The sequence below is a fragment of the Chrysemys picta genome, chromosome 1 (assembly GCF_011386835.1).
Source record: "Chrysemys picta bellii isolate R12L10 chromosome 1, ASM1138683v2, whole genome shotgun sequence".
NCBI classification, from domain to species: domain Eukaryota; kingdom Metazoa; phylum Chordata; order Testudines; family Emydidae; genus Chrysemys; species Chrysemys picta.
Genome location: NC_088791.1, coordinates 168,543,632 through 168,568,188, shown reverse-complemented (window position 1 = coordinate 168,568,188; position 24,557 = coordinate 168,543,632). Strand labels below are relative to the sequence as shown.

The 24,557-nt window shown below is 41.6% G+C and overlaps 1 protein-coding gene across 22 annotated transcripts in view; it reads left to right on the top strand.

Moving 5' to 3' along the window:
• The window catches only part of DCAF6 (DDB1 and CUL4 associated factor 6), a 154,766-nt gene that overhangs the window by 97,377 nt on the left and 32,832 nt on the right, over positions 1–24,557 (top strand). For 12 of the 22 annotated variants that reach the window (XR_010599853.1, XR_010599851.1, XR_010599850.1 and 9 more), the window contains one exon: positions 15,006–15,117. Coding sequence is in view for 17 of the 22 variants with exons in the window: in XM_065589360.1 (XP_065445432.1) it covers positions 15,006–15,117 (112 nt within the window). In the remaining 5 variants the exon portion in view is untranslated. Of the gene's footprint in view, positions 1–2,901; positions 2,962–15,005; positions 15,118–24,557 lie in introns of all 22 variants that reach the window. The other 10 variants (XR_010599849.1, XR_010599847.1, XM_065589313.1 and 7 more) reach the window with 1 other exon arrangement.

Here is a 24,557-nt window from a genome sequence, read left to right as displayed (position 1 = left end):
ACAGTGAAACTGTAAACCACTGAATTGTATGACTTCAAATAGCAGTAAAATACAGGTGATTTAAACTTGCGTTTGTAGGGAAATCTAAAAACTTTTGCATTGCTAGTTTCTATGATTGAACATGATACAGATGTTTTATTTCTTGTAAGTAAATGCTGTGTTAAATATCTACATTATTCTTTAATGAATGGAGACAATATGCTTGATGCACAAAACTTAGGGACATGGTGATAAATTTAACTGTTTACCAGTTGACATAACTAAAATATTAGTTTAGTCATGCCCTTTCTAATCACCTAGAACTGAGGTAAAAACTGACAAGAAGATTTTAGCATTCTTAAACTTTCAGGGCCGATTAGAATGTTTGAAAGAATTCTTAATCATTTCTCATGTAAGGGCTACTTTTTTAATAAAAGAAAGTGTAAGCAAGTAACAAGAACAGGATTTCTTAGTATCACAGGGCTGGCTAGATTCTTACTGGCTCTATGTGGATGGACAAATCCCTGTTCCCCCTTTTGCTCCTATATGGAGGCTAATTGCAGTGGGTGAGACCGTGCATGGCCTGGGAGTCCATCCCCTGCACCAATGAGCAGAACTGGCCTGTCTCGGTGGAAGGGGGCACAGGCTTTACCTTTCAGAGTGTATAATTGGGTCACTAGGACTGCATTGTGGCAGCTGGAGCTGGAGTTGGGCACAATGCATTGAAAAATTGTACTGAGGTGGTGCATCTCCATGCCACTTTCTCCCCCCTGGCTGTGATTTGAAACCACAATTTAGCACACTGTAAATATCTCTGTGCTAAATTAGAGGTTCCCTTGCAGCTCTTGTGAAGTGTATTGTATGTACTCAAAGGTAGAGTGTACTGTTATTGAGACTCATTTTCACTTGAGATCTAAGTTAGCATTTGAATCTAGGGGACTGATTTTGTGGACTGACCAAGCTGTGTTTGGTACAAGACTGGGACACGAGTGGGCAAAGATGTCTTTTGAGCCACTTTTATCTTCCATAGCAGGCAGAGAGTCCACTGCATCTCCCTACAGCTGCCAGCCTAACTCTCCCCAATCTGGCTGTGGCTGGGGGGCGGCAGCGAGGGCTCGGAGCCGAAGCCTGGCCATCATAAAAACTGGGCAGGCAACTGTGGGGAGCTGCTGCGGACCCTCTGCCTGCCCTGGGCAGGGGGGCCTAAGCATCCCCCAGGCAGCTCCACAGGTCACCAAACAGCAATGACTAGTGGCACTGGAACAGGGGGTGGGGATGGGCCTTGTCTTTTCCCTCTCCCCCTCTTCTTTCCCCTCTGAAGCCCCAACCTCCTGGCCAGGCCACTGGGGAGCCGAGCCATGGGGAGCTGCAGCGGACCCTCCAGGGTGCGGGGGGTGGGTGAGCTGAGAGCAGCACCTGGATGTGTCCCAGGCTCCCCGCCCAGCCGAGGACAGGTGGAAGGTCTCCAACTCCCACAGCTACCCACGCGGCTCTCCCCAACCCAGCTCTGGCTGGGAGGTGGGATGCCTCGGAGCCTCAGCCTGGCCATGATAAGTAGAGCTCCACAAATCCGTGGACATCCGCAGACAATTTTTGCAGATCGGATGCAGATACACATTTTTGTATCCGCACAGGACTCTAGGAATAATAGCTTAGTCATTATTACAAAATTTCAAATACTGAACTAATTTATGTGCATCACCTGGAATTAGGGATGCCACAGAAATAAGATATGTTCTTTTTAGAGATGACAAGGGAAATAGCTTTCACAGAAGATGTTTAATTTTTGCATCAGTAATGTGTCCGCCATGTGATGCATCGAAAGTGATAACTGTTAACTGATGATGTCTAACAGAAAAATCTTCTTTTGTGATCCTATTCCATTATAAACTGAAGCTTCATATAAGTCATCATGCCATGGTGCTATTTGATAACTGAGAATTTAAGTCTTCATGAATTTTTATCAGACTCCACTCAGGTTATAGCAGCCAAGAGTCTGCAGAGCTGTTGAATTATTTAGTATATGAACTGGAAATTTTTTTTGTGCTTTTTGCATTTAAAGGCCACATTTAAAAAAAAAAACAACCCACACATTTGTTGCTCTATTTGGAAATCCTTCTCAGCTCTTAAATTCTATGGTGATAGGTGCTTTAAAAATTCTTGAGAATTCTAAAGCCATATTTGAAGACACTGGTCTAATATTGCTTATTCTTCTGTGAAGTTTTAGATCACATTTATTCTTATAAGACTCGGGGGGCATACCTTCACTCTTTAATTTAAGTTGCAGTTGAGTTTGGTGATGGGAGCATGGAATTTAGGAGTCATGACTCTTCAAGTATTGTTCCTGGCACAATAAAAGTTCTAGGTATAGTTCATCATCTTGATTTAAGCTCAGTTATCTGATCCCAACTAGCATTGCCTTGAAAAGGCTGATAAATGTATTGAGATCCTTGCAACAATAAGTCTTTTGGTCTTGCATCTGAAGAAGTGAGGTTCTTACCCACGAAAGCTTATGCTCCCAATACTTCTGTTAGTCTCAAAGGTGCCACCGGACCCTCTGTTGCTTTTTACAGATTCAGACTAACACGGCTACCCCTCTGATTCTTTTGGTACAGTTATAGTACAGGTTAACATGCCTGAAATTGGAAGGGAAAAACACAGCTTCTTTGATATCTTGTCGGCATACTTTTAGGGAAAATACTAAATGCTCGCGTAGAGGAATGTGTCATGGTCAGAAGCATGTGGCTTTGCTCCTGTAGCACAGCTGAAAAATGCATTATAAATTACTGGCCACTTAAGAAACAAGCCCAAATGCTTTCTTACATTGCTACCTTATTTATTTTAAACTAACATATGATCATGACATTGCTATGCAGTTTTCTGCTGCTTATATTTTAAGTTGAAATCTCATTTCTGTTTCAGATTCTCCTTCCTCTGTGGTTAACAAACAGCTCGGATCCATGTCACTTGATGAGCAACAGGGTGCGTTTGATAGGAAATATGCTATACCCAGCCATAGTTCACTGCAATGCAGACTTCCTTTTTAAATTTCAGTTCATGATGATAAACATGCTGTTCATCTTCATAAACTAGAATTCCTTAAGCAGACCTGCGTTGGAAATGCCATAATACTCAGTTAAAATGATATCCTCTGCAAAAGTAGTGTAAATTTATTTTTAAAAATCTGCCCTTACCACCAATTTGATGTTTAACATAAAAGTTATACTCCACTCTGACATATTGTAAGTGAATTTAGGAAAAAAATGTTTTTTAATCAAAAGTAAAATTGCAAATTAGTTTTTAAACTGGTGTTTACAGATGGTAAACTCCTCTTGGCCCATTAAGGGGAGTTACCTTTTGGGTGAAACTTGCCTTTAACCAGATAAAGCCAAAGTAGCCTGACTTACGTAGGGGAAGTGTGGATGTTGAGGAAGAAAAATCCATCCAATTTGGGGTTGGGGCAGTGCGCTGCACTGCAGCACCCACCTGTTACCTCAGCCTGTTGGTTGAAAGCAGCAACTTCTATGTGCAGTTTTTGCTGTGTCTTAAGATCACCTTACTTCTGTAATCAGTGGTCCCATGTCGCCTCTGGGAATGTCTACACAGCGAAGAAAAATCCATGGCTGGCCTGTGCCCGCTGACTCGGGCTGCAGGGCTCTTTCATTACTGTGTAGACTTCCGGGCTCGGGTGGGAGCCTGAGTTCTGGGACTCTCCCACCCTGAAGGGTGAGCCTTAGAAGATTTGGATGCTTATCTCAGCCCTTAAATCTTCGAAACATGACTAGAAAGCTCAGAAAGAGACTTGTCTGTTCCAGTCACAGCTGGAATCCAGAAGTGTTGAGTTGATAACAAAAATGAAACCATGAACCTTCAAGATGCTTTGGTCCCAGAAATCAGGCAAGGTTTGGAAGTTTCCTTGTTATCTTTCCACGCTGGTTCGCTTGCCCTTAGAACTGCCTTGCGTCTTAGAATAGGTAATTACATAAATGAAATAGAACTTAATTTCTAATAGCTGCATTCTTCCATAGTGTTTATGCTGTTGTGCTGATGTATGGAGATTTCCTCTCACAAATCAGTTTTGTATATGTAATAAAAATAAATATATCTGTTTATCTAAAACTTAATGGTAAACCTACTTTATGATCACTTATTTAAGACAATGACTCTCCTACTGTGATCTTGGGACCACCAGAAGAGAAAGTTAATGTCACTAGAACTGTGGTGGATTGGGAATCTGGATGAGGAAATAGTTTGTTAGAGGATTTATCTCCTATCAGATGGTCAGCAGAATAAAAAGCTGACTGTATACTGCATCCATATCATCATTCAATTCTCTTAAACAATACCAGGTGTGGTCTGTATTTTGATGGGAAATCTCCAAAGAACTGGTGGCTGGTGCAGGAAGTTGTTGGTACTTCAGTATATGGTACTTTTCCCTCTGATTTTATTAGCTTGCCATTAGAGCAGACTGTGCTCTTGGTATTACCATCTTTTATGTCCACTTCTGGTCACTAAAGATCTTATAGCATTTATCATGATTTCATAATCCCACTATTCTAGCCACATTCCTGTGTGGGGTGGTTAATTTCTGCCTACCTGTATTTAATCTTATATTTTCAAATGGAACATAATTTTCCAGGGCTTTGGAGCTGTGCTCCGGCTCCGCTTCAGCTCCAGGCAAAAACCTGCAGCTCCACTGCTCCGGAGCTGCTCCAGCTCCGGGCTCCGCTCCAAAGCCCTGTGATTTTCTTCACATGGTGTTTCGCCTCAGCACTGGCTGCAATTCAGTAATGGGTGGTCACTGTTTAAGGGCGGTATTGTTTCTTTAAGCCATTACCTAGATTGGCAGGTGTGGAGAGAAATTGTATAACTTGGACTTTGGAATGATTGCTGGTGTTCTCTAAAAGTCATTGGCCTAATCCTGAGGATTCTTATTGGGTTTTTATTTCGCTCTTACTCGAGCAAACTCCTGGAGCTTTTTGTAGACTGGTATTTTCACTATTTAGGGTTTTCACCATTGCGTCTAAAGTCAGCTGGTGATTGTGGTTTTGTTGTTGTGAGCCTCAGTATGGAACTCATTCCTGTCCCCTGACATAGATTACATTTTGACCCTCTCACTTAGAAGGAAACATCTTTAAGTCCCCCCCCCCCCCCCAAATATGTCTTAGAACGACCACTACTGCCTTTACATTTTGACACTATTGATCTGCTTTTCCTGGAATTGGGAGTTTAATGTTGGGTATAGTGAGGAATGGAGTGGGGCCTGGGGAGAGATCATGATGCAGACTGCTTGACAGCTGGAATCAGGAAGGGACTTCAAAATCTCAGGATGTGGGAGTGTGAATGATTATCAGACTCCATTAAAATACATTGTTAATTATATTTTTAAAGCTTTATACTCTTTTTTTTTTCCTGAGTATATAAACAATTTTACATGCTCAATACAACTTTTGCTAATTACCTTCCATTACACAAAAACCGAGATGCCTCCTAACAGATGGCAGAGTAGAGTCCTTAGTCTCTAACTTCCAACCAGGCCAAATGTGATCTGGTAACATGCCTCTATACTGTTAGTATTGTAAAGAGAAAAGCTAGAATTTTTGTGAACTTGTTTTGCACAGATGTAGTTTTCTGAGCAAATAAGTGGATTTATTAGTGTAATTTTCCTTTTTACATGATTGAAGAAAGTATTTCAATTCCAGATCTTTCTAATTACAAAGGGAGATAAAAGTTCACTTTTTTTGCTTAAAAGGAAATGTTACAGGACAAAGTCCACCCTCCATTTCCTTATGGCAAAGCACAATATAAAATGATAGTCATAACTGTTCCCACAGTTTGTCAAATGTGCTGCTGTAAAATAGAGAACTGCTGGTCTTATAGGCCTATATATTCAGAGTGGAATGCAAGGAATTTGCAGCAATTTAGCAGTATTGATTTGCTGCTTGTTACCTTAATAACTACCTGTTACCTTGTTTGTTAGGGCTTGTGAACAGGCTAATAGCTCTGGAGATGGAAGTTCTCTGTTTAATCACAGAACATGTACAGCTTCCCTATAATGAGAATTTTATAAAAGAAGAAAGCCAAGAAATAACTATTGAAAGTTTACCGCTACAGTAGAGCCTCAAAGTTAAACACCTGTTCGTAACACTGAAATCTTCACAACTCTGAACAAAACATTATGGTGGTTATTTCAAAAGTTTACAACTGAACATTGACTTAATACAGCTTTGAAACTTTACTAAGAAGAAAATTGCTGCTTTCCCTTTTTTTTAAGTAGTTTTCGTTTAACACAGTGCTGTACTGCATTTACTTTTTTTTGTCTTTTATTTTTTTTGGTCTCTGCTGCTGCCTGCTTGCGTACTTCTGGTTCCAAATGAGGTGTGTGGTTGACTGTCAGTTCGTAACTCTGGTGTTCATAACTCTGAGGTTCTACTGTATTTTCGCAGCTATGTCTTCCACACTTTTTCCTCTGAACATTTACCAAATTCCATTTTTTCGAACTCTGCTAGCTGCTCTTATTGCTCTCTAGATGATTGATTTAAAGGAGTGCCCATGTGTATTCAATATTGAAGAACTACTGCTACAGCAAACAGAGTCAGAGGGACTTATGTTGCAATATCCTGGAATGGTTTGTGATGTTTAAAGCCAGAAGGAACCACTACGATAATCTAGTCTGACCTTCAAAATACAGGCCATAGAATTTCACCCAGTGGTGTGCAGCAATATATTTGGTGGTGGCTTCATGACTCAGTGATACTGATTATTTTTGCACTGGGAAAAACATCCCAAAGCAATGTTAGGATATTGCACTGTAATTATTTTGTGTCCATCTCAAACGCCATTCAAGAAAGTATCTCTTTCCATTCCTATCCAGCTGCTGAAGTGAGGAAATCTCCCTTGTCTGGCTCGGGGGGAAGGAGGAGGGGGAGAGGACAGGGTAGGATTCCACAAGCTCCTTTTCTGTCCCCTTCTCGTGATGAAGTGCTTCAGACTCTGTTTTGACTTACTCAGTGCTATCTACTTGTACTGTAAGGACACTCACATTTTGTGATACCAAGTGGTGTGTGCTGACCGCTTTCCATGAACTCAAGGATAGCACCTATTTACTTATAAATGTACATATTTTCAATCAAAATGTAAATGCACACAACCACAATGTTTTCTTGTACTCAAATGTTCTTTGAATAGATTGATTTCACATGCAAAAAAATCCTGCATTTGATCAGCTTTCTCTTCACCCCACACTGACAGAATAAGGCAGCTGCAGGCTGTATTTTAGAGCAGCCACGAGCTGCACTGTGAGTACTCATTGTGCAGAGGTTACCATGGTGAGGCTCATGTATAATTGTCACAATGCATTATACAGAACACTCTTTCACAGAAAATTATCTTAATTTTAGCTCTGTTTTCGTACTTTATATTTTCCACATTTTTAAAAACTTTTTGTATTCAGAACATGTATAAAGTACCTATTTAACATTATTTAAATTTTTCAGACCAAATTGCTATAGCCGTGGTACCCTTAGTGGTTTCCATCTGTCAACAGCGTACATACACACATGAATGTTCAGGTTCAAATTATGCTTGCAGACAATGGCTTCTGTTAACTTTAAAGGAAGTTTTATATATGTATTCAGTGGCAGAATTATGACCGCAGTCTTGGGGAGTTGTGTGTTTGAATATATACTTATAGTAAATTATATGCATGTAGAGTGATTCTGAACTCTATTTTAGAATGGTCATGCAAGAAATATTGCCATTGTACAGTGAATAATGTTGTAGTTTTAAAACTTCCTGTTGTTCTAGCATTATTATTTTGTCCATTGCAGCTTTGAACTAGAAATTTAAAACAGAAATCCAGGCTGGAAAAGCAATAGGAGAGATGTTACTTTAACGTCTTATTTAAAATTGTGAATGACAACTTAAACATTTTTCCATGCAGCATATGTAAGTTTTTGTCACTGGCAAAGCTGTTGTAGTCATGATCAAGTTCCTATACTCCATAAACCAAACAAAACCTGACTAACACTGCTGTCCAGATGGCTGTGAAGTAAAAAGATTAGACTGTATTTGATACTAACAAGCAGTAAGGACCTATGAGTTCTATTTCCAGCTTTGTCACTGACTCATTGTATGACCTTGAGTAAGTCACTGGGACTCCCTATTTCATCATGCCCACTTATAAAACAGGGATATTAGGACTTTGTGTACAATTATTATCAAACAAAATGCATCAGAGAGCTTTGCATGTAGATAGTTTGTCCATTAAAACAAGCATTTTGTTGTTAAAGGTTAACACTGTAACTATCAGTTGGCTCATTATCTCAAAAGAGGACTTTTGTCCTGGAAGATGCTTTTAAAATATCATATTTAATCATATCCATTTTCCTTGTATTTGTTTTTCATTGTTCTTGCTAAGTATCGGGGGTAGCCGTGTTAGTCTGTATCTACAAAAACAACAAGGAGTCTGGTGGCACCTTAAAGACTAACAGATTTATTTGGGCATAAGCTTTCGTGGGTAAAAACCTCACTTCTTCGGATGCATACAGTGAAAGTTACAGATGCAGGCATTATATACTGACACATGGAGAGCAGGGAGTTACTTCACAAGTGGAGAACCAGTGTTGACAGGGCCAATTCAATCGGGGTGGATGTAGTCCACTCCCAATAATAGACGAGGAGGTGTCAATTCCAGGAGAGGCAAAGCTGCTTCTGTAATGAGCCAGCCACTCCCAGTTCCTATTCAAGCCCAGATTAATGGTGTTAAATTTGCAAATGAATTTTAGTTCTGCTGTTTCTCTTTGAAGTCTGTCTCTGAAGTTTTTTTGTTCAATGATAGTGACTTTTAAATCTGTAATAGAATGACCAGGGAAATTGAAGTGTTCACTTACTGGCTTATGTATGTTACCATTCCTGATATCCGATTTGTGTCCATTTATTCTTTTGCGGAGGGACTGTCTGGTTTGGCCAATGTACATGGCAGAGGGGCATTGCTGGCACATGATGGCATATATAACATTAGTGGATTTGCAGGTGAATGAGCCCTTGATGGTGTGGCTGATGTGGTTGGGTCCTCTGATGGTGTCAATAGAGTAGATATGGGGACAGAGTAGGCAACGAGGTTTGCTACAGGGATTTGTTCCTGGATTGGTGTTTCTGTGGTGTGGGGTGTAGTAGCTGGTGAGTATTTGCTTCAGGTTGGGGGGGTTGTCTGTAAGCGAGGACTGGCCTGCCTCCCAAGGTCTGTGAGAGTGAGGGATCATTTTCCAGGATAGGTTGTAGATCGTGGATAATGCGCTGGAGAGGTTTTAGCTGGAGGCTGTATGTGATGGCCAGTAGTGTTCTGTTATTGTCCTTGTTGGGCCTGTCCTGTAGTAGGTGATTTCTGGGTATCCGTCTTGCTCTTGCTGTTTTTATTAGGAAAGGTATTTGTGTTTAAAACTAGTATTTTTCTCCCACACAGACTTGTCTGTTCTTTGAGTACTGTCCCTATGGGTACTCCACTTCAGGTGCTCATTTGCCCAATGTTTCTTTGATTGGAGACTTTAATCAGCAGTGTCCATTTGACCTCTGCATACGCTGCTAATATCCTTGTGCCCCACACTGAGGCTGTATCAACCTGTACAGGCAAACTACTCTCGGTTCTTTCTCAGCCACCTCGGCCTGAAACAGAGTTTAGCATGTCAGCATTGTGTGTGTCTCGGCTGCTTGCTGAATTCATTCTACTTAGTTTATTTAGTTGGTTAGTATCATGCAGAGATGGGCTGAACACTTCAATAGTCTACTCAATAGAGCATCCACAGTCAATTGTCATGTCTTTGATCAATTACCGAGAAACCCATCAAAGAGGATCTCGACCTCCCTCCATCAGTTGAAGAAGTCATGAAAGCCATCAAACAATTGAACTCTGGTGTGGAAAGGCATCTGGAAACGATGGTATTCCGTAAGAACTGTACAAAGCAGCAGGCCCAAAGGCTATCAAGGTGTTTTCACGACATCTTGAGTAGCATTTGGGAAGAAGAAGAAATGCCACAAGACTTCAAAGATGCTATTATTGTATCACTGTTCAAAGCCAAAGGCAGCAAAGCTGACTGTGGAAAGTACAGAAGCATTTCCCTACTCTGTATAGCAGGGAAAATACTAGCTCGCATTTTACTGAACAGACTCATTCCAAACTTGTCTGAGGAGAGAATTCCAGAAGTGCAGTGTGATTTTTAGACCAGCTCATAGTACTATGATTTTTGTCATAAGGCAGGTCCCGGAAAAATGTTTAAAGCAGAACATGGACCAGTATGCAGTCTTCATTGACTTTACCAAAGCCTTTGATATGGTCAACAGAGAGGGTCTATGGGCTATTCTACATAAACTGGGCTGCCTGAGAAGATTCATACAAATCATCTGGCTGTTCCATGACCACTTGACAGTACAAGTGTTCTCCAATGGTAACTTTTCTGACTTATTCAAAATCTCAAAGGGAGTGAAACAAAGCAGCTTACTTGCTCTAGTGCTGTTCAACTTGTTCTTTGCCTGTGTCCTCAGCCATGCCACGAGGGACTGGGATCAGGGGATTTATATCTGCTACTGACTGGATGGCTCCCTCTTTGATCTTCAAAGACTCGATGCTAAGACCAAGACGCTGGAGAGACTTCTTATCAAGGCACTTTCTGCAGATGACTGCACCTTGATGGACCATAGACATAGCAACCTTCAGGTCATTGTTGATAGATTCTCTGAAGCATCCCAGCTCTTTGGCCTCACCATCAGTCTCAGTAAGACAGCAGTTTTGTTTCAACCAGCACCTCATTCCAGTGCCCCAACGCCAGCCAGCTTCATACAAGGCACACAGCTGAAAAATGTAGATCAGTTAAAGTATTTGGGTAGCACCATCACAAGTGACTGTTCCCTTGATTAGAAAATTGCCTACAGAATTAGTAAAGCCTGCCAGGCCCTTGGCCAACTCTGAACAAAAATCCTTAACCAACACAACTTTTGTATCTCCATCAAATTGAAGATCTACAGTGCAGTGGTCTTAACATCTCTCTTGTATGGATCTGAGACATGGACTCTCTATAGATGGCACATTAAACAGCTTGAGCAATTTCACATGTGCTCCCTCTGCTCAATAATGAGCATTTGCTGGCAGGACAGAGTGACCAATATTAAAGTCCTTGAGAGAGCAAACACAACCAGCATTGAGGAAATGCTACTGAGAGCACAACTTAGGTGGACCAGACATGTCATCAGAATGGAAGACCACTGTCTCCCAAAACAGATCTTGTATAGGGAGCTGAGGCAGGGCAAAAGAAAGAAGGGTTGTCCGCATAAGTGCTTCAAAGATAACCTGATGAGCAGTCTCCAGTAGGCTGGCATCCATCTCAAAGAACTCAAGCAAATAGCTCAGAACTGGACTCACTGGGGGTCTCTGACAAGATCAGCATGTAACAGGTTTGGGCAGGATAGACAAAATAGTCTCCAGGCTTCATGTGAAATGCGTCACTGAGCTGCATCATCAAACATCATAGATATGGACTTCCCATGCCCTCATTTTGGCTGACTGTGCATCAGGGTTCGAACTTCAGAGTGAAATGCATAGCCATAGATGAAAAATGTGACAATATCATCATAGTCAGCAATTGACTACCAGCGTTAACAGATAATTACTGGTTGTTGAAAGATTGTTTAATTTCTTCCTGTGAGGGGCATGTCTGTTCACTGTGAGTTAAGTATTCGCTCATATGCAGAGAGGCTATCCCGGTCAGTGACAGACACTGTAAGTGTGTTCACTGCCTGGGTGAATTGCATGCCTCTCAGAAGTGTCATTTCTGTTGAGCCCTCAAATCCAGGGCACAGAAGAACTGCTAAATCAAACTGTGACTGTTAATGCAGGAGTGCTCCTTTCCCCTCACTTCAGAGCCAGGTCAGGAGAACCCCCGCTATACATCAGTCGCCACAGTCTCTAGTGGTCCTTCGACCTCAGTGCAACACCCTTCCAGAAAGGGGAAGGCTTCAAAGACCTCCTCTAAAGATTCTAAGAAGAGGAGCTCTAATTCCCTTCTTAAGGTATCCCTCCCTCCTTAAAAAGACCTCGCCCTCCGACCAGGTCAACAGCCTTGAGGCTTGGTACGATAGAGGCAAAAGGCTCCTCCGGTACCAGTGAAGCAGGAAAATCCCACAGTTCTCAGAGTAAACATGGTTCTGGGAAGGTTCCAGTACCGTCTAGCAGAGACGGTCAGAGTGAGCAAACAGCATGCATGGGTTGAACTACCACTGCTAATGAAAATCTCCAATCAAAGGTGCGTGGGGAACATGCGCACCTGAAGTGGAGCACCCATAGGGACATTCAGCTCAAAGAACTAGACTTACTGCACATGGTGAGCAACCTCACTTTCATTCTGTTTCATCCTGCAGTAACAAAGCATGAGTAAAATTTGACCCTGTTGTTATGTAGAGAAAGGTCAATGACTTCAATGGGCAGAATTTGATGTTTATTTGACATCGTGGAAAAAAAACTCATGGTGTTACAGATGTAGGGTGATGGCTTCACAGCAGGATCGAGTATAAGAAGATGGTTTGTGAGGAAGGGTTTTGTTTTGTTTTTGTTTTATTTTTTGAAACTCCCCATGACAGCAAAGGAAAGACTGTACATTGATGTTTAACAACTAATAAATTAATAATGCATTAATAGCAAAGGGTGACTGACCTTCTCATAATTCATATGAGGCTGGAGTAAGTGGGCTTCACATAGGTGGCATATGTGGGGCGTAGAAGTCAAGAATTCTCCCACTAATCTAGGTTCTGAACAAGGAGCACCTGTGTGGTAAGTTTATATTTGATGTTACTGCCCATAACCTTTATTAGCAGGAATGGGCTACTGCACACCTCTTAAGTGGTGTTTGTAGACAGGAGGTCCATGATGTAGATGGGCCTACTGGCTATGAACCTTCCTTCAGGGAAGGATGCCATAGAGCAGTGCTGTTACCATAGAACCCATTGCACAGACCCTCCGTGATCTCTTAACTCTGTGCACCAGGTATTCATTGGTACTGTTCACGTTCTCAGAGTTTCAGCATAAAGAACATTCACACTAGGATAACTTTAGGTGATGAGGAGGGGTGAGGAAGAGGAGCACTTTCAAAATGTAGCACTGAATGAAATGATAGTCCACGTTCCCATACAAAAAACTCCTAACCTCAGTATAATAGTTGGATAGTAGATATCCAAAGTCCTGCTCACAAAGGACCAAATCACAGGGGAAGGAACGCAAGCCAAAATGGGGACAGAACAGGTTAAAGAATATTTAGATAAGTTAGATGTGTTCAAGTCAGCAGAGCCTCATGAAATTCATCCGAGGTGGTTTAAGGAACTAGCTGAAGCAATTTTGGAACTGTTAGCAGTTCTTTGGGAACTCATGGACGTGGGTGAGGTCTCAGAGAACTGGAGAAGGGCAAAAATTTGTAGTTATCTTTAAAAAGGGGAACAAAGAAGTCCTGGGGAATTATTGATCAGTCAGCCTAATTTTAATACCTGGAAAGATACTGGAACAAATTATTAAAAAAATATTTTGTAAACTCCTAGAGGATGATAGGGTTATAAGGAATAGCTAGCATGCATTTGTCAAAAACAAATCATGCCAAACCAACCTAATTTCCTTCAACAGGGTAACTGATCTAGTGAATGGGGGAAATCCGGTAAATGTAATATGTTTTTATTTTAATAAGGCTTTTGACACAATCCTACATGACATTCTTATAAGCAAACTAGAGAAATGTGGTCTAGATGGAATTACTATATAGTGGGTGCACAGCTAGTTGAAAGACTGTACTCAGAGTTATAGTGTCCAGTACTATTCAATATTTTCATTAACGATTTGGATAATGGAGCACTTGCAAGCAGTTAGGAGAACAGGATTAGAATTCAAAATGACAGATTGGAGAATTGGTCTGAAATCAATAAAATTATATTCAGTAAATCCAAGTGCAAAGTACTTCAATTAGGAAGGAAGAATCAAATGCACAACTACAAAATGGGGAATAACTGGGTAGGTGGTAGTACTGCTGAAAAGGACCTGGGTGGTCATAATGGATCACAGATTGAATGAGTCAACAATGTGATACAGTTGCCAAAAAGGCTGATATCATTCTGGGTGTATTAACAGGAGTGTCATATGTAAGAAATGGGTGCTAATTATACCACTCTACTCAGTACTGGTGATGCCTCAGCTTTGTCCAGTTCTGAGTATCACACTTTAGGAAAGACATGGACAAACTGAGAGAGCAGAAGAGAGCAACAAAAATTATAAAAGCTTTAGAAAACCTGACCTAGGTTTGTGGAGGAAAAAACTGGGCATGTTTAGTCTTGAGAAAAGAAAACTGAGGGGGGACCTGATAAGTCTTTAAATATGTTAAGGGCTTTTATAATGAAGATGCCGTTCAAGTGGTCTCCATGTACTCTGAGGTTAGGACAAGAAGTAATGGGCTTAATTTGCAGCAAGAGTGGTGTAGGTTAAATATTAGGGAAAACTTGCTAACCATAAGGGTAGTTGAACTCTGTATTCGGCCTCTAAGGGAGGTTGTGGAATCCCCATCACTGGAATTTTTTAGGAACATGCTGGACAAACATCTGTTAGGAATAGTCTAGGTTTACTTGGTGTCCTGTCTCAGCACAGGCGGCTGGACTTGATGATTTCTCGGGGTCCAGCCCTATAGTTCTATGATTCTATGTATGGCTCCCATGTAAATCAGAAGGAATCTTATGGTCAAATCTAAGGACCTCATATGCCCTCTTTATTGTTGTAAATACAAATTGTTATATCTTTAGGCTAGTCCCTAAGCTTTGCAAAGTATAAATTCAGTGCAATCACTCCAAAGCATTTAACTTTTGGTTTGGTCTGTGTCTGGCTTTAAAACAGATTGTATTAGAGAGAATTTTTTGGTTATCTTAATTCACTTCGGAAGGTGTTTCCATTATTTAACAGTTTTACATAAATTACTGACACACATTCAAATATTATCAACCCTTGTTTACAGACAGTGAAAAGCAGAGTTCACGAGCAGGAACAGGTGAACCAGTTTTAAGTTTGCACTACAGTACAGAAGGAACTACTACAAGCACGATAAAATTGGACTTCACGGATGAGTGGTAAGAAGTTCTTTTTTTAGCTGTTAATAAGCACAATTTTCCATTGTATTAGCATTTGTACCTAAAATGATTTTATTCTTTCAATTATATATACCACTTAATATGTATTGTTTCCTGCTGTTTCATAGTTCTGTAATAGTATTTTACAGAGGTAGTGACCATCTGATTAGGAATAAACTATTTTCTGTGTTCTATTTGCTCTATATCAATCATCGGAGGCAAAATTATTCTGTGTTCTATTTGCTCTATATCAATCATCGGAGGCAAAATTATTTTAAAAGTGGGAAAAATTCTTCTTTCTGAGGTCAATCTTTAAATATATAGCAAATATATAGTAAAGAATAGGAAAAAGTCACTTTCATCATTAACTTTTTAAGTTGTTGAGAATTTTTTTTTATAAACACAGCTTAGCAAACTTCACTTTGTAACAGTACATCCATTTTAGAATGCTATGGATTTTAATTCTTCTAGCCAAAGAAGGTTTTGGAGCAGGCACAATTACAGAAATGTGTTGTGAATTTTTTAATTAAAAAAAAGAAAAGTAGTAATAGTTCACTGTATAGATCATCTTCTGTAATTTTAACTCAAATCTTAAATAATTCAGAAAAAAATATTGTACCAAGTACTCTTGAAATACACATCTGTTGAGTCTACATGGATTTTAAAAGAACTATTTCAAATTTGTGGAGCGAGAACTGCACCAGGTTCTGTGTTCCCTTGTTGGCACAGAGCAATCCAAACATTGCTTGAAAATGTTGGAACCTCAACTAAATTGAAGGGCAATTGAAGGAAATTGAAGGGTAATATGAAATAGGGGTAACCATGAGAGAGAGGCTCTACATGATCGCTTCTTAGGCCCCATGGACCCAGAAACAAACATCTCCATTGTACATGGGTCTGTAAAAGGGTATAAAAGGAAATGCATCTTCTCTTTAATAGTCTTTAAAACTTTTTGTTTACTTTACTTTACTTTTAATCTAAATATCATGCTCACAGCTACAGAGTCTTGAAATCTTAACTACAAATTGAAGTTCTCAGACATCTATAAGGTGCATGTCTGTCTGGACATGCAGTTTGGGCAAGCAATAATTGTTTAGATGTTTTCTTTATTTTGATACTTTTTAGATACTCATTCCTTACATCCTGTCCTTGAAGGGGACACTGCTTCTCAGTCCTGGTCTACACTACAAAGTTAGGTCGATGTAAGCCATCTTGCATTGACCTAGTGATGCATGTGTCTACGCTTAAATTTGTCTGCCACTGATGTAAGTGCCCCATTACAGCGACACAGCAACACCACCTCCCTGAGTGGTGTTGAGCCATGTTCGATGTACTGAGGTCAATGCAGCGCGAGTGCTCTGGTCACAATTGTGAACTCCACTGCTCAGGGTCACAGAAGACTGGAAGGCCCCATGCTCCTTTAAAACCCTGCATATTTTTGAAATGCCTTTTCCAGCTTTCTGTTGTGTTCAGCGGGCCATGCTGGCTACGCAGTCCAGAAGTGCTCCTGCCTGGAGTAGACAGGAAATATTGAATCTCCTTGGCCTGTGGGGAAAAGAGACTGTGCAAGCACAGCTATGGACCAGCTGTAGAAATGTTGACATCTGAGTAGATTGCATGGGGGATGCAGGAGAATGGGTATGAAAGGGATCAACAGCAGTGTTGCGTGAAAGCAAAGGAACTGCAGATGGCATATCAGAAAGCCAGAGAGGCCAACAGTCAATCTGATGCTGAGCCGCAAACCTGCCACTTTTACAAAGAGCTGCATGTCATACTTGGCGGAGACCTCCTTATCCACCCCGCATACCAGTGTGGATACCTCCAAGGAGCCACGTCACAGGCCCCTAGTGTGAGGAGGAGGAGAAGGAAGAGGAGGATGGGGGACGCGTGACTGGGAGGTCTAACTATGCCCCGAGCCAGTACCTGTTTGATACTCTACTGCAATCCAGTCAGTCCTGGCAGTCAAGCATGGGAGAGCCTGATGCAGGGGAAGGATCTTTGGGTAAGTATGTAAATTTATTTCCCATTACGGTGATGGCGCCCCCAACTTAACAGGACACAGCTACTGACTTTACATTAATTTATTAGTACTAGAATAGGTAGTGTACTATGAAGAGAAGTAGTGGTGTTATCTGCTTTTAATTCCCCTATAGAGTTAGGCAAGGGGGCCCATGCGGAGCAGTTTATTTATGTACACAGGAATGTCCCTTTAATCCTGAGAGATCTCGATGAGACTTCCATGGGGGTACTCTGCAATCCTCACCTGAAGGTTTCTAGGGATGGCTGCCCTATTTCTTCTTCAATGGTAGGCTGCTTTCCCACACCAGTCAGCAATACTTTCGACAGGCACCATTGCAGTACATAGGCTAACAATATATGGGCAGGGCCGGCTCCAGCATTTCTGCTGCCCCACGCAAAAAAAAAACAAAAACGCCGCAATCGCAACCGGCTGCGGAAATTGGGGGGGAGGGGAAAAAGCCGCGATTGGCGGCAGCAGGTCCTTCGCTCCTAGAGGGAGTGAGGGACCTGCCGCCCCCGAATTGCCCCAGGTGCCGCCCCTCTCCCTTGGCTGCCCCAAGCAGCTGCTTGTTAAGCTGATGCCTGGAGCCGGCCCTGTATATGGGCCCCTAGCAGCAGCTGTGCTTTCTCTGCCTTTGTTACCTTCAGGAATAAGATACCTGATAAAATAACCACCCCTTATTGAAATGTCAATAAGCACGTCTTGTGTAAAACTTTAGAGGAGCAAGGGAAGGGCGTTTTGAATCTTAACTTTCGCTTTCTCTTGTGACTGTATTGATGATGGTACCACTGTGTGTTTTATCTGCAGCTGCTGCTGTTGTCGCATTGAGGGGTTCCCCCTGCAGATCCGTGGAATGCCTGAGCCAGATAAGGTGAAAGAAGAGGACTTGCAATTACATGTTCAATGAGATCCTGTAACCAGTGCTGATCAGACTGTGAGCAAAGGGCCTTCAGGGTGAATACGGCTGGCAGCCTGGAGAAGGGAAGAGTAGAGAGGAGAGAGTCCCAGCAGGAAAAAAGAGAGGGAGATGCATCGGGACATAATGGGGCTTCTCCGTTGGCAAACACAGATGCTGCAGACTCTTGTGGACCTGCAGACAGGGGTGCTGGAACTAGTGGTGCTGAGGGCACGGCAGCACCCCCTGGCTTGAAGTGGTTTCCATCATATAAAGGGTTTAGAGTTTTGTTCAATGGCTTTCAGCACCCCCACTATAAAAATTGTTCCAACACCACTGCCTGCACATTCAACAATCATGGGTTCGCCTCCCTTTGCATTACTCCATTTCAGCAGCTCCTTACACCTCCTGCCACGTGGCATCAGGACCTGCATTCCTACCCCTACCACTTCATGCTAGGTGACATTAAGGAGACAGCAAGCTTCACATATGCTGACTTGTAAAAGCCACTGTTGCTGTATGTGTAGGCAAAATGGACATGAATGTTTTTGCCCCTTGTTAAGTTCTGTTTCGTTAATAGAGTAAGTTTTTTATGTATTTGCTTTTAAATTGCAGACTTTTTTTCCCCACTGATTTTGGTACTGAATAAAATTGTATTATTTGGAAAATCATTCCTGTTTACTAGTTCACAACATATGTTGCAGAGTGCCTAGTAGTTCTGAAAGCACCCACCTACTTGCTACTGTACAGTGTGACACAGCTCATAGGATCAGTGACAAACACGGTGTAATAATCATAGATGTGCAGCAAGCATTGCAAAATTTAATAGTTGCATTGAAAGAGCTATATTCATAGACATAAACCAAGCAACACACAATTCCTAAGAGTCCCCAATTCAGCAGAGACGGGTAGAGTACGGTATGCTGCAAGACATTACAAGGGCTTACTGTTAAAGTGCTCTTTCAAAGACTCCCTGAGCTGTATAGCTATGCGTTGAGCTCTTCTGTGTCTAGTGGTTCAAACTCAGCAGACAGCCTCTCCACCTCCGTTTCCAGCCCGGTGGCAACTTTTCCACCTTTGCTTCACAGATACAATGCAGGACACAAGAGGCAGATATAATCATTGGGGTGCTTTTTTCACTCTGATCCAGGCCTGTGAGTAAACAACGCCAATGTCCCTACCAAAAGCTCATTTAACTGTCATTCTGTACCTGCTGAGTCAGTAGTTGAATCTTGCCTTGGTGCTGTTGAGGTGGCTGGGGTATGGCTTCATGTGCCAGGAGAGTAAGGGGTAGGCTGGGTCCCCCCAGGATCACTATTGGCATTTCAACATCATCAATAGTAATCCGTGAGTCAGGAAAGACAGTCCCTGCTTGTAGCTTTCTGAACAGTCCTGTGTTCTTAAAGATGTGAGCACTCCACACCATCCCTGACCAGCTACCATTTATGTCAGTGAAGTGTCTCTACTGATCCACCAATACTTGCATCACCATAGAAAAGTAGCCCTTTCTGTTGATGTACTCTGTGGCTGTGGGGTCTGGTGCCAAAATAGGAATATGTATGCTGTCTGTTGCTCCACTTTAGTTTGGAAACCCTTTTGCTGAAAATACATACACTATGTCCTGCACATTGCTGAGAACCATAGTACTGTGTAACAGGAGATGATTAATAGCCCTGCACACTTGCATGACAATGGCCCTCAGAATGGATTTTCCAACTGCAAAATTATTTCCCACTGACTGGTAGCAATTTGGCACTGCAAGTTTCCACAGTGCTATTGCCACTCGCTTCTCCACGGTCAGTGCAGCTCTCATTTTGGTGTCCCTGTGCTGGAGGGCTGGGGCAATCTTGGCACAGAGATCCAGGAATGTAGACTTGTGCATTGGAAAGTTCTGCAGCCGCTGTTCATCATCCCAAGCTTTATGATGTGATCCCACCAGTCAGTGCTTGTTTCTTGGGCCCAGAAGCAGCATTCCGCCACCATGAATGCCACCAACAGCCTGGAATTGGTTCTCACTATGTTCCACAAAATCTGCCCTCCAAGAAATAGTCATGTTCCCTGCTCATTCAGTTTTTCTTATGGCTCTGCAAATAACTGAGGATAGTGCTTCCTGTGCTTGCAATGCTTATGATAGTGGTGCAGAGCTGTGCCGGCTTCATGCTTCTGTCAGAGATGGCGGACAGCGAGGATGGTCATGCAAATTTGTGGGATTTTTAAAAAGGCATGAAAATTATATGATATAGATGACATTATGGGATGAAGGCAGATGCATGCTGGGAAGTTGACCCCTTGTTCACAGGCACCCTTGTGCAACTCAGTTCTGCCCCACCGTGAAAACTTCCCAAAAAACAGAGTGGTGGACAATGGCAGGTTGCACACTGGGATACCTACCTATGGTGCACTGCACTGTGCATCGACACAAGCACTCCCGGTGAGCACGTATAGCACCAAGTATGCATGCAGACAAGCGACATCGTAATTGTGACATCTTTATGCTGATGTAATTTGTATTGACCAAAGTTTGTGGTGTAGACGTGGCCAGTCTGGTAAGAGTGGTAAACTGTGATAAGTTGAAGAAAACTTGATTGGTTAGTGCACAGTTTCAATCACTATTTTCCATGGATTCATTTCCACTTACGCATTACATTGTACAGGAAGGACAGAGGGCTTTTATGGTGAGGTGTAGTGCTAGTTGATGACTGGCGATTGATGGTGCATGTTCAGAGTCAAAGTAAATGTGAAACTAAGGCCTAGTCTACACTACGGGGTTAAGTCGAATTTAGCCGCGTTAGGTCGATTAAAAAATGACCGCACCCACACAACCAACCCTGTTCCGTCAACCGAAAGGGCTCTTAAAATCGACCTCTGTACTCCTCCTTGACAAGGGGAGTAGCGCTAAAATCGACCTTACTGGGTCGAATTTGGGGTAGTGCGGACGCAAATCGACAGTATTGGCCTCAGGGAGCTATCCCAGAGTGCTCCATTGTGATCGCTCTGGACAGCAGTTTGATCTCCGATGCACTAGCCAGGTATACCGGAAAAGCCCCGGGAACTTTTGAATTTCATTTCCTGTTTGGACGGTGGAGACTGCGGGAACTGTGGGATAGTTACCCATAGTGCACTGCTCCGTAATTCAATGCTAGCCATGGTAGTGAGGACGCACTCCACCAATTTAATGCCTTAGTGTGGACATACGCAATCGACTGTATATAAGCGATTTCTAAAAATCGACTTCTATAAAATCGACCAAATTTCGTAGTGTAGACATACCCTTACAGTGCTGAAGTCTAGCAAGGTGGTTCTTTTGGAAAATTCATAGAGTTTAGCTCTTTAAAATTACAGTTGTGATAGTAAACTCTTCTGGACAGGGGCTGTCTGTGTTTATACAGTGACTGCTCCAGCAGGGCCCTGGTCTATGACGGAACCATAGGTAGGGGCCTCCACAATACAAATGATGATAATGGAGGAGATTACACAATGGGAGACTTCCGGTTACTGGTATGTAACCCAGGAGTAGTTTTTGTTTGTCATCTTTTTTAAAAATCTGCAGCATAAAGTATCTTGATAGAAGTTTCCTTAAACCGAAAACCTCACATTAACCACCCCTTCCCACCAGAACAAATAAACAAACCCACAGCTAGTATGTCTCCTGTTTCTTGGTTGAAATCTGTCATAAAACTTTCCTTTTTCAGAGATGAAACCACATGAATGGTTTCACAAACTGAATACTATATTTCACTACTATGTAGATGGCCATGTTGCAATCCAGAATTAATTCTGGACGTAGACAAATTCTCTTTCACTATATTTTTTTAATCTACTAAACATATGTAATATTAAATGACTGGATTCTGTGCTCCTAAAACTTAAAAAAGCCTTCATATTTTTAGGTGAAATGTATAAGGCGATTATTCTATTATATGTCCTAGGTGTATTAGTTCTTCATGCTTTTTGAAATAGTTAAGATGCTAATGTTTGAAAACTAATGTAATTTTTATGTGTATTCATTTAAAATGAAAACTGATCCTACTGGATAATCTATAGCCTGGGTCTACCCTGTTTTATACTGATATCCATCACTGTAGTAGCTGAATGTCTCCCAAGAGTAAGAACAACAGTGATAGCTCATTCTCTTCTGTCCCTGCTACCAAGAAGCAGGTTTGATTTTCTAAAATTGTTTAATATGTAGAGTAATAATACCAAAAACAATGGCTCTCTGCTCTCATACACTTAAAATGAGAAAAATATTTTTAACTTTTAATAAACACTACAGTTCTAAAAATAAAACACATTGTATCCTGTAACAGTTTGAAACTTGTTTCCTTAAGCACTTTCAATGGGATTTTGACTCCTAAGTGCCTAAATCCCATTTGAAAATGAGATTTAGGCTGCTAAATTAGTTAGGTGTTACAATACTGAATGCAACAATGCCTAAATAACCTTTAAAAAATCCAGGCCTTAAGCCCTTATCCTTATATCTGCATGGAGTCCCATTGACTTCTTTAAATCTACCCACATAGATGTGGGCCTTAGACACTCTTGTGATGGGTATGACAGAAGATCTTAAATAGACTGTCAGAATCCAAATCTGGCACGCTTCAGATTGTTGCAAGACTATCTTCTGGTGTCTTTAACTAACCAGACACTTATAGTTTTTGCAGTGGTTATTGTTGAATGTTTTAGGACAGGCATATTCAGTGAGAGGTGCAGAACATTAACACATTTTTTATGTATCAGAGGGGTAGCCGTGTTAGTCTGTATCCACAAAAAAACAACAACAAGGAGTTCAGTGGCACCTTAAAGACGAATGCCCAAATAAATCTGTTAGTCTTTAAGGTGCCTCCGGACTCCTCGTTGTTGTTGGTTTTTTTTTTAATAAATTTTTTTGTTACTTTTATTGACTGGTAGTATTGAATGTGCTAAAATTACGTTACTAAAGACGTAAAGTGACCACAGTTTTGGGTGCTATACCAGTCAATAACATTAAAAGTCTGATTTTAAACTGGCAAAAGCACAAAAATCAGTTCAAACTTCAATTAGGGAGAAAAGTGATTCTGAAAATTACATAAAAAAATTTGTATTTGTTTTTTCCTCTGTGGTTCCATATCAGTTTCGCTCAGTGTACAGGTTAAATTCTTTTTTCTTGCAATCAGCATCACAAATGCCATTTGACATCTGCAAATCCACATGTTCTTTCTTTCTCTTACATAATCACCTGTAGTGGTTTGATTTAGCTGACACTTGTTGATGGATGAGGCAGGGTGGACTCAATCTTGCGTTCATGTAGTTGTTTTGGTTGTACAGGAGTAAAACTCTTGGTTTGTCAGGGAAAAAGCCTACTCACCCCTCCTTTATTAGGGTTTTCCTACCACATGTGGGCCCAGAATCAGAGCTGCCAGTCAGGGAATGTCTGTCTAAGATATGCCAATAGGGAGAGGTTGTCAGAAAGCTTATGTCTCTGAGAGGCTGCTGGAAGAAGTAGCAGAAATCTCCTGGTCTCCGATGGAACTTTTTTCCTTATTTTCTGTCCTCTTTTCTTATTTGTTGTATTAACTCTTTTCCAGCAATGAGCCTGAACTTTATCATGTTTCTGACCAGTTTCTTAGAGATTCACCTGTTCGGTCTTGCTTCCTTTATTGGCTGGCTGCCGTTCCCACCACCAGGTTATATAAGTGGACCTTTAGTTTAGCCATGGTTGTGTGCTAGATGCTGCTTTCAGTGTGTGAGGTCTTTCCACAATCTAATTTACTGCATAGTTGTGCCTTACTCTGCCAATACCTACTATGGAGGACAACAAAGAACAGAAAATGGAGGTACCAAGATTATTTGGGACTCCACATCATTTCCCCATCACCTCAGATCAGCTCAACAGGAGACCAGCAGAAAAGAAGCTGCAGTAGTTCGAGGGTGTTCGCTAAAGGTGGTCTTTACCGCGAACTCACTCAACCATGTGTAAATTGTCCAGGATGGTAAGTGTTAAAGTGCTTGCATCTCTAGTCCTTTCTTGGGACAAGTAATTCATGTTCCAGAGGTGGTCTATTAGGATCTTAAGGCAAAGGGCAAAGCAACAGGAGTTCCACAATTACCGTCCAGATAAGATGAGCAGAATCCAAGCACCTCCATGGTAGCTATGGCTCATTCCTAATGCAATGTGAACTGATCCCCAAAATTCCCAAGCCAGGAGAATGTTCTCAGGGCTAGCAAGGATTTGCATATGCCCAGAAATGGTGTATGCACAACATATGCACAACAAATGGTGTAAGAGACTAGCTACCTCACCTCATAGACCTGAAAGCCCCACTTATAATCATTCTGCCCATCTTCGTTTCCTTCCTTATCCACAAGAGTGAGTTTTCTCAATCCAGCAACAAACAAAGAAAAGGTGCAAGATTGACTATTCACCTCCACTTTCATTGAGATGGTGCTCAGAAAGGTTTTCATTGCTTTATGGTTGTGGTTGTTGTAAGTTGAGAGCAAGAAGAGGAGCAGAGTGAGTTAAAACATGAGACCCCAGCAGGAAAAGAA